General features: G+C 44.9%; 2 protein-coding genes across 4 annotated transcripts in view; one reads left to right on the forward strand and one right to left on the reverse strand.

The window, feature by feature from the left end:
* Window positions 1–5,745, reverse strand: part of LOC119394358 (activin receptor type-2B) — a 42,969-nt gene extending 37,224 nt beyond the window's left edge. The window contains exon 1 of one of the 2 annotated variants that reach the window (XM_037661659.2): window positions 5,156–5,745. In XM_037661659.2, the coding sequence (XP_037517587.1) occupies window positions 5,156–5,276 (121 nt within the window). In that variant the 5' untranslated portion in view covers window positions 5,277–5,745. The remainder of the gene's footprint in view (window positions 1–5,155) is intronic. The other variant, XM_037661660.2, reaches the window with a different exon arrangement.
* An 852-nt stretch (window positions 5,746–6,597) lies between these two features.
* Window positions 6,598–9,974, forward strand: LOC119394361 (D site-binding protein). 2 transcript variants are annotated; one of them, XM_037661661.2, is made up of 5 exons: window positions 6,598–6,709; window positions 6,825–6,915; window positions 7,102–7,278; window positions 7,818–8,131; window positions 8,545–9,974. In XM_037661661.2, the coding sequence occupies exons 3-5, from the start codon at window positions 7,119–7,121 to the stop codon at window positions 9,052–9,054; spliced, it is 984 nt and encodes a 327-aa protein (XP_037517589.1). In that variant the 5' UTR covers window positions 6,598–6,709; window positions 6,825–6,915; window positions 7,102–7,118; the 3' UTR covers window positions 9,055–9,974. The 2 variants fall into 2 exon arrangements, with proteins under 2 accessions (XP_037517589.1, XP_037517590.1); XM_037661662.2 differs by having other exon boundaries at window positions 6,628–6,915; window positions 7,959–8,131.
* The last annotated feature ends 473 nt before the right edge of the window (window positions 9,975–10,447 follow it).

Here is a 10,447-nt window from a genome sequence, read left to right on the forward strand (position 1 = left end):
CAAACTGTCAGGTATAATTCTAAAGCATTCTATTCACATTCAAGCTAAACATAACAGCCTGCTACAAACTGGGTCTGTATTTTTTTTCAGCATTCATTTAATTTGCTACTACTTTTTCGTTGCCTGTCACGCTGACTTCATGATCAATCAAGACAGAATTTGGGAGAGTGAGTTCAAAAAGAAAGACTGACAATACAAAACCCCTGAACAATGACAACAGCATATGCCAATTTAAGTGCAAGGTTTTGAAAGGTTATTGAACCGTGTAGTTTGGCAGTTTTGGCAGAATGCCGAGCTACAAATATATGTATACTAAAGCCGGACATGCATAGCTCTATCTACAACACATAAAGTTATAAGACAGACGTGAACACCTATCTACTTAAGTTAGTCTGTGTGTCATTGCAAGACAGCCAGCACACAGAGAGCATTTGTTTCCAGCCAGCCACTGCCACATGGGAGTGCAATGAAAAAAAAGCAAAGTAGCTAAAATAACATTGCAGTTTGACACATCCTGTACAAGTAATTGATGATGCTACTCCATATTGTTACCTACCCCTCCAGCTTTCTTTTTGACATGAATACCAACGTTTCTCGACTAAGCTGGTTGTAGTTGTACACAACACTTCAGACACAAGAGGTTTTACGACACCAAACCATTATCAACAATAGTGGAACATCAAATAAGCAGGTCAAGTAATACCTTATACACATCGTAGCAGTGACAGTGCATAATAATTAACTCTAAACTGAAATGTGATGCGCTGTGAACATGTTTCAAAGCAGTGCTTAATGCTAAAAGCTTTGTGGCAGAAAATGCACTATAACTGTGCAACTAGTTGGGCAGTTGTTTTATGCGAGAATGCCTCTACAATTTCTTCTATTTCATCCACAAACAGTTGAGCTAGTACAAGCATTGCTCACACACACCATGGATCATAATGATAAAAACTTGCCACACAACTTTTAATATTAGCATAACTGTGCATGCAACACAGATTCTTTTGTTTAAGCTAAACGGAATTTCTTAAAATCAACTGTAATGACTAGCACAATTGTACTCCTTCAGCTCGATCACTTCAAGCACAGGATATCAACCACATGATAAATGTAATTACAATTAACCAATTACTTTAATTAATTACTTACAGTGCACACATTGTGAACCCCTAATGGTAGCTGGTTGATCAGCAAAGAATATTCCTTTGGAAGTAATTCTGAGGACAGCGCAAGACATAGACATTTGCCATCAATCAAAAAATGTATCGATCCACCTGATTACTTTTTAAATGATATTTTAACAACTGAAGCTCATGAGTAATGAATGCCCGTGTATTTCACAGTATACTTTAAAATAAATACGTTGAAGCTGGTGACATCAAGAATTTTTAAGTGGATACACCTCGCAAACTTCCTGGCTGCGATCAGCGAATTCCCAGGTGTAGCGTAAACTAGTTATTTAAATTTTAACTAGTTAGGTAGCCTAACACGTATTTCAGTTTCTCGTGCAAGTGATGGTTGCTGTTTTTAGAGATCTAGCTCAAGGACTGCAATTATATGCTTTCTGTCACAGATCGTTTAAACATTCCTGCATGACCTTTTCACCAGTAATAAACGAACTTAAAATCTACCAGCAGTGGCATAAACTCTCATATACAAAAGAAATAAACCCTGGGATAATTTTTTTACCTCTTTTCTGTGCCCTTCATGTTATACGTCAGTTATCATATCACCAAAGCCCGAGCGGCATAGAGTTTACACCTACGCTTAGTTTTGTAACAAGCAGCACTGATAAGACAGCTACGTCAGATGTAATAATGTGTTCAGCTTTGCAAAGCTGGTATCAAGCTGCTTTTGCGCTCGATTAACGACACCAAGACATGCCTATCTTGCAAAATTGCTGCTCATTCTGGCAATCTATAGAACACAGTGCACACTGCTCATTAAAGGGACACTATAGTGAGAAAATGAATCAGTTTAGATTGATAAACTGTACTTTGAAAACTGTAATGACATTAATTTGACCATCACAGGTTTATGAACAGAGAAAAAAATCAAGGTTAAAGTTTCATTTTAAAATTTTGCGCCGAGGTCACCGCATGTGACATCACATATTTCAAAGCGCATTCCTCATATTTTGGTGACATTGGCTCAACAAAAAATTTCCTGAAACTTGGTATGTTAAGTCTATGGCCCCCTCAGAAGACAATGTACTTAACTTTTACTGGTTAAGAACAATGTAAGGCCTAGTAGATGCCATCAAAATCTATGAAGTCATGGCGTTTGGTGCGAGAACTTCAAGCTGGTGTCGCCACCTGCATTTTCGCACGTTTTCTCGTTTACCAAGCGCCTTCTCGTGGCAAGCATGGTGATTTTGAAATTGTGAAAGATGAATTTACTAATACGAGAAACATCGTCGTCTCTTTAATGTCCCTTAAAAAGGCTCCTCAGGAAGACGGTAGTATAAATTAAGAGGACATTAATGAGAAAAACAATAGATTTCAGTCATATCTGTAAATAATACTTCCACAATATCAAAAAGACCACTTGTACTGTCAGAATATGCTTGACAAGTCAGAAAATATGTGGAAAAAAAAAATACACGTGGAGCTGCTGCCGCACCACCTCACCGTGATGTCAGATACTGGTGGCATCTACTAAAGCCTACGTAATCCTTTATCAATAACATTGAAGTACAATAATAACAATTACAATAATTAACAATATGTTTCATGGGAGCCAAAGACCTAACATGGTAAGTCTGGGGAAATTTTTATTGAGCCAATGTGGCTAAAATATGTCATAAATAAGAACAACCATGACTTCATATTGAAACTCAAGAGGTGGCATTCTGATGTAATAAAACATTCACATTCACTTTCCCTTTAAATGACAAAACTATGATCGCAAGATTAATGACAACTGTGCTGTCAAATAAAAATAATTTGTTAGTCCAAACTGATCAGTGTCACTTTTTCTTTTTTTTTTTTTTAAGTGACAGGTAATCTTTTACAAGTCACGAGATGCATAGAAGACATTTGAATTCTGGCAGTTGCCAAAACCACGACATGATTATGAGGCGCGCCGTAATGGGGAAATCCGGATTCATTCTGTCCACCCGAGGTTCTTTAGCGTGCACCTAAATAAAATCAAAGTACACAGGTGTTCTACCATTTTGCCCCGCCGTGGCCGGGAATCGAACCCGCGACATCGAGCTTGGCAGCGCAACGGGATGGTGTGAATAGACACAAGACGGGAATAACTGAACGAGGGTTTTGGTTCTGCAGCACAACTAGGCTCCTGTGGTACAATGTCAAAATATTTTATGTGAGCTTTAATTTCTAGGTGGGTAGATAAGGCGCTTTTCAGATGACAGTTTATGTTTCCGTATCTGACACTCCTGAACAGCTTTTGCATGAAGTCTAACTTTTGTGACCGGGAGGAATTTACGTAACGACACTGAAGTTTCAGCGCGAAATTTAAGACGGCAATGTTACGTCGTTTTCCTGTAATAGCCCCTTTTTAAGCTAAACGAATACTAAATAAAATAACACGGAAAGTTAAAAAAAAAAAAACCTTCACGGCCTTGGGGGTGTAGCATGTTTTCAAATGTTCCCATCTCAATGCTGCTGTCATACCAAAACAACTCATAAAGCATGCGTCAAAAAGTGTGCCTGGCGCGCACCGCTACGTTTATTGTAGGAAGAAAATAATGCGTAATCTGCGCAGCAGAGGAAATTGAAAAATGTTAAATGAAGAGCGGGGCGTAGATGTTTTCAATTCCCCATAAAACCAGCGGGAAATATCTCCAGGCGGAAACAGCGTAGTTAAAAATTTACAACTCGTTTCATACGAAGAGCCACTGCAATCCGCCACCACACCTGTATCCACCGATTCGACTTCCACGGAATTAAAAACGGGCGAACACAAAGTAAGACGGGCGGAATATCAACAGTTTTCGCGAATAGCGAACCAGTGTCAACAGCAGGGGCGTAGCCAAGGGGGGTTGGGGGTGGGGGAGGTTCAAATCCCCCCCCCCTCCAAATTTTTCACTTTTGCTTGCGTATATATACACGCACACATGCAAACGCACGCACGAACATAGAGTATGGCTGAACTCAAAAAAGTTCCTGGCTACGACCCTGGGCAACAGCAAAGTAGCTTGGTTGTTTTTCGCTATTCGCGAACAGAACTTCCAACATCGCGCCAACGCGCATGTCTCGGGGCGTGGAACAACACAAAATCAAGATACGTGATTAACACCGATCGCGCATTTGCGGTAAGTAATGATAAACAAAGGCAAGGCGTGGGAAAATTCAAGGCTATTTGCACAGCGCCTCTGGCACGACATACGTGCTACGTGATTACATCGATGCACCAACGACACCCTGCAAAAACGTAAGCCGCAGCATGAACGGGGATGATTGGGCAACAAATACGGCGCTGTTCCCCGGAACAAGGATTCGAACGCGGAAGCTTAGTAAGGTTTAGTTACATCACTCGCTTTTTCCATGCCGCTGCGAGCGAAGCGAAGATGCCTTTTGGGCACGAATACGTCAGCAGCGACGATGTGGACTCGGGGCGTTCGGACTACGACATCGCTTCCAAATGTGACCGCCGTTCAATGTGCCCTCGTGGGCATAACGGTAACACTAGCTCTTTTTTCCTGGTTACGTGGTGGACCATTCACAACGGGCTCTCACACGGCCGTTCCGCTAGCCCAGTTTCTCAAAAGGGCGCTCGCTGCCCGAAGGAGAAAAGAAATGCACACGTGACCCTTACAGCCTTGATAAACCGTACGCGAAGAAATGGGGCGATTAATACGGCGCGATCACGGGGGGCACACACGGGAAAGCAGTATCCGTATTTAGAAAACACACGCAGCCTTCCGGAACAGTACGTAGTTACGGGGAACACGACCCACACGCACGAAAAACAGCACAGCCTGTGTCCAAATCAACGTATCTGTGGAAGCTGCCCGCGAGCGATAAGGCGACCTTCACTAACCGCGATGTCGCATGAACACTACTGCCTCGGCAGACCACGTAAAAGACTTCGTGGCTCGAATAAAATGCCGCGAACGGGTCAACGTGCAGGAGTTCAGAGGTGCCAAGCGCACTAAAAGGGTTAGGAAAAGTAGCGAATGCGACCTTACCCACTGCGATACCGAAGCAGGACGTCACGAGTAAACAAACAGTCCAACGATGGTTAATCCCGAGTGTTTCGCACGGCACGCGTCGACTTCGGCGCTCCATCTTCGCTCGTTTCAGCCACATTGATTAGCGCACATCCAGAACCAAGAGTCTGCACTCGGTCGTCGACACGGTGACGGGAATGGAAACAGCCGGACAGCCAAAATATCGCTCTCACGAGCGAGTCCTCACTTCGGCTTCAATCGTCGTCTCATTATAGCTACCGAAAACCCATCTCGGCGCACAGATTACGTCGACTCACAATCGGCTGACACACCTCGGCGAGACGCAAACCTTGTCAACGTCATGACATATCACTTCGATCATCGGGAACCACTTCGTTTTAGTTTACTCGGGCTAACACTGTCGCACGCAGTAACAAAATACACAGTCCCAATATGGCGGACCTTTTTGCGCCTCCGGAACAAGTACCCGGATGAACGGCCTTCTTTTTTTACTTTTTTTTTATCTGAACGACACGGCGTGTTTTGCTCCGTACGTACGTACGCGTACGGATTGGTTTTTAAGGAGTACGGTTAACGCAGCGAGATGTCGCGTACGCTTTTGTCCCACGATGAACGATTATTTTTTTCTCGTAGGCGGAAAATAACAAAAACTGCAACAAACTTGACGTTTCCGGTGTGCGATGTTTATTTTAGAAGCGCGCTCCGTGGGGGGTAACAGACAGGCCGGCGGGCCGCCCCCCCTCCACCTTTGAGTAAAATGATTTTGTGCGGCGTAAATCCGTCGCTGTGTTTATTGATAGTTTCGGTACAAGCGCCGATGAAGTTTCTAGATCATCGAACGCCGAAGCTGTCGAGGAAATAGCCGAGAAAATGCCGCCGCGCGCACACCCAGATCTCCACGTTAAATGAAGATAGTGTTCGCGCACGATCGTGTTTGATGACTCGGCTCGGCTGCAGCGGTTGTATAATAAGCTATCAAATTTCTGATAGGTAAGGTGCTTTGCAACTTTGCCGTACTGCTCGTTACGACCCACCGCCTTTGTTTTATTTTTTAACAGGCACCGATCCTCTCTCACTTATTCTCTCCCATGTTCTCTCCACTTGCCAGCGCCTCCATTAGTTTACGCTGTTCCCGTTACCGTTTGCACCCAAAGATCGTCCCACATAACGGTAAGGTCGCGTCCAAAACTTAATTTATATACTCCACTCACGTTTAAACGACAAACAATGAGAATTTTGTGAGCTAGTTATTTGTAATGTTTACTTTAAAATTTAAAACGGGGAGTAACAGCGCTTCGCTGGCTCGGCGATTCCCAGAATCGCGAGTGAAAAAGAAACTCGCAAAGAAACAAACCGACGGCTTTCCATTGGTGCGTTCTGACATCACTTCTGCGGCGCTCGCCATTGGCTAAACAACATGATGTCAGGTCTAAGAATACGCAGACGCGCATAAAAGCGGACAACGTGCGCTCCGCGCGTCATTTTGCCGCCCGTTGGTGTCCTAAGTGCGTGAAGCCAGCGGTCGCTTCGTGCTGCAACAAGTGCGCCAAAGTAAGCCGGCATTTTGATTGTGGTGTAATATAGGACCAGTCGATTGCGGATTGTTTTTGTTTACGGTTGCGCAATTCAGAGTCAATTGACAGCTGACGTTTTACTTGCTGCCCAGGTGACTGATTGCTCGCGCTTGGCGCTCAACCCCTTCGGCACAAAGCTTCAGTTCGCAACGGATTCAGAAGTGTTGCAGCCCATCCTAGCTGGTGAGTTGAAGTGCTCAACATCGTCGATCGCTTCTAACGTGCACAACGCAGGACCGTGACACACCCTGTGGATTAAACGCGGCTGTCGATTTTGTAGTTTTTTTTTTTTTTTTATTCCCGGATTTCTATAGTTTCCGAACCTGAAGTTACTGCGAGCTTTTGTTCATCTACTTTTTTTTTCTACAGGCGACCCAAACACTACAATGCTCAGTTCTTGGTCTGTGACTGGGATGGCTAAGAACCACCACTGCATCAGTGTCGTCTACAGGGATACCACGCAGGCCGACTACGACGCCTCGGGCGATGCCATCAACCGCTCATCATCCAGGCACGCCAGCACAGGCAGCAATCATCTTGACACAGGTGAGCACCACTCGCTGCTTCACTAACATATGTCTCTCTACAGCAGACAACAACGAGAGGGTACAGCTGTAAAGCCGGCAGAGCATGAAATAATTTAAACAGCTGCTTCAACTGCCCCCGGTACATAATTCAAATTCCTGCTGCTGCCATCATTTGAGGAAGCGTTAGCATATCGAGGCATTGCCTGCATTGGTTAATGTGTTTAAATTCAATTTCCGACAGCCAAATTACTTTTGTGTTCTCATGGACAGCACTAGTAATGAGCCAAAAAGTTGCAGTAACTAAGGCAGCTCTTTACACTAAATGGTCATTTGATCTTGGGTCGCTGTTGAACTGTGCTAACAGAAGCCAAATCTGCAATCTACATTTTGCTCATTCTGTCACTCGAATAAGACATAGCAGCATGTTCACAAGGCCAGACCTGTGCACATTTTTGAGCATATAAAACATGAATCTCAGTACCTGGTAAATAGGAAGTTAAACAAGCATGTTAGTGCAAGACCTGTGTGACTCACTAGTGTTTTGTTCTTCCAATGCAGGTGATGCCTCGTTTTTCTTCGATGACCTAGCAAAGCCATATGTGGAGAGCAGCAACCTCAAGGAGTCTGCTCAGCCACCCTTTGTACCCCTGGATGACGCATTTCTATTCGATCTTTCTCACTTCGAAACCTTGCCGGTAGACCTGAACTCCCCGACGCGGATGTACAACGGTCTGGCTCAGGACAAAGTGCTCACGTCCCTTGACAAGCCCACCGCTGAGACTGGCCTTCCGGGCCAAGCGTTCTCCCCAGCCTCAATCGAAATGTGGGAGCAGAACGAGACCTTCCAGGACCTGTCGGAACTGATACAGGAGGTGAGCATCTGTCCCTGCTAGGCTTTGTACAAGTGCATAGTCTTTATGGGACAGACTTGAGATGTCGCATTCTCCTTGGCATTTTTGCTGCGTAAGGAACTATGTCATGTTAGTAGTGCGTAGCAACATCTTATCACACAAAAGGACGCAGGAATGGAACAATGACAGCACTGGGCCATTCGTTCTGTCTTGCATTGTGTAGGGCACCAAAATCTTCACAGTAGCATGTAAGCCGAGAAATGAAGCTGCCAGGTTCCTCCGATACCAAGTTTGTCTGAGGATTGTGAGTGGGTCGAAGTGGAGTTTGACATGCACGATTCCCCTTCAGGCAGATTCTGTGAGGTGCAGTCTACCGACTTGTTCGTGGCGTCCCCATACTGTTCTGATGAGAAATCTTTTTATTACCCACGCAGGGAAAGGCCCCAGCTGTTCTGCCACCTGCATCAAGCCAGTCCTGCTACACCCTGCCATCATCTGTCCCGAGCCACCAAATTTCGAGCACCAGCAGTGGCACGGTGTCGGCTGCTCCTTCCAGGAGCTGCAACAGCAGTCCCAGTACAACGAGCCAGACAACATGGCAGCTTCAGCCGCCACCAGCATCAACGGCTACCACCACCACAGCAGTGTCCGTAAAGCGACCGCTTAGTCCAGTCAGTGAGCCGGGCCCTTCTCATGCGAGTGGGCGCTGCTCTCCCAAGCTGCAGAAACTTGAGGAGCCGCCGCGATACACTGACATGCGGGTCAAGAACAACATTGCATCCCGGCGGTCGCGGATGACTCGCAAGGAGAAGGAGCTCGAGATGGAGAAGCGGGCATCCGAGCTTGAGCAGGAGAACGAGCTCCTGAGGATCAAGGTCAAGAATCTGGAAGAGCTGACAGACAGGCTCAAAAAGCACCTCATCAGCTCCATTGTCAAGAAATGAGTGCTGGACACTCGTTTGTTCACTTCTCCATATCGTGCTTGTCCACGTGGACTGCTGGACAAGTCGCATTGTGTTCTTTGCGTCCTTTCGTAGGCGGCATATGTTTTTTTTTTTCTTTTTGTCTGCCGCCATCTTAAGCTCATGCCATCCCTGCTGTCATTTTCATCTCTAACTGCCCCAAAAATGTTGAACTGGGTGTACTTCAGCCAATACCAATGTGGCGGTCTTCTAGGGGAGTAATATGTCAGTGTTAATCAAACTTCTCGCATAGTTCATTGACTCTCAAGTTTCGATGTGGGTTCGACACCTCGTTGTAGAGGCCACATTTCAATAGTGGCATAAGTTAAGCCTGCGTACTTAGATGCATGTTATTGAATCCTGTGAGAATCCGGTAAAGACCAGTGAGGAATCCCAAGTTCCACTATACATGTGCCTTACAATGATAATAACAAAAAGGGAGGAATGTCTGTTGGACACAACTATGCAAGATTAACAGTTTGTGGCACGTAGAACCCCAGAACTAAATTTGTTTATCTTTACCACATCCTGATTTTCAAATTGTAAAAGTCACTGCAAAACATGCATTGAATAATATATTCTGTAGTGCCAAAAATCTTTGTGTATCTTGCATGTCATGAGAGTATTGGTGCAGAATGTTTGAATGCAATGAACCATTGTTTCCATTGCCATCACATTAAGGAGAAAAAGCTGCCAATTGTGCCTACTGCTTTTCTGGTTCTTACTTTCTGCCCCCCTCCACCCCCTTCAATATTTAATGGCTCATGAAGTGCAGCTCTCTGCATTCTTCATCTATTCCCAGTGCACATGGTTTGTACATATCTCATTGCCAAAGTTTGAGTTGGGTGTGTGTCTGTGTGTGTGTAGTACAGACTGCTGGGCAGCTGTGTGTGATTTAAAAGTGCCTTGATTTTGCCACAGGAGTGCAATATTGCAGATGTGTTCCAAGGCACATTCTATTTGTACATAAATGTACAATAAAAAAAAGAAACCATGAGAATGTTTACACTCTTTTATTCGAGGAACTTCAAGTGTAGTTGTAGACTGACTTAATTCATGGTAAAGGCTTAGAGAAAGTAAAAGGGACACAATACTGGGCACCTCGTAGCGCCCTAGGTCTTGTGTTCTTTTGCCTGTTTTTGTTTGCTATACAATGGTTGCATCAAGTATCGCAACCCGCTAACACTAGGACATGTTGCATTGTCACTTGTCGCATGCAGTGCATGCCTAACCAAGTAGCCTGGTTTTGTGCCTTGGGAGCATCACTTGGCATTGGTTATGGTGCTTGACTGCTCACCGGTCGCGGGATCGAATCGCGGCCGCATTTTCGATGGTGTATTTAGATTTAGGTGCGCACTAAAGAACCCCAGGTGGT

Source organism: Rhipicephalus sanguineus, chromosome 5, assembly GCF_013339695.2.
Source record: "Rhipicephalus sanguineus isolate Rsan-2018 chromosome 5, BIME_Rsan_1.4, whole genome shotgun sequence".
Lineage (NCBI taxonomy): Eukaryota > Metazoa > Arthropoda > Arachnida > Ixodida > Ixodidae > Rhipicephalus > Rhipicephalus sanguineus.

Excerpts from the sequence above, each read along its gene's own strand:
- LOC119394361 (XM_037661661.2), top strand. The coding sequence starts at position 7,119 with ATGCTCAGTTCTTGGTCTGTGACTGGGATGGCTAAGAACCACCACTGC. Across the intron at positions 7,279-7,817 it reads CAGCAATCATCTTGACACAG|GTGATGCCTCGTTTTTCTTC; the intron begins GTGAGCACCACT and ends CTTCCAATGCAG. Across the intron at positions 8,132-8,544 it reads TGTCGGAACTGATACAGGAG|GGAAAGGCCCCAGCTGTTCT; the intron begins GTGAGCATCTGT and ends TTACCCACGCAG.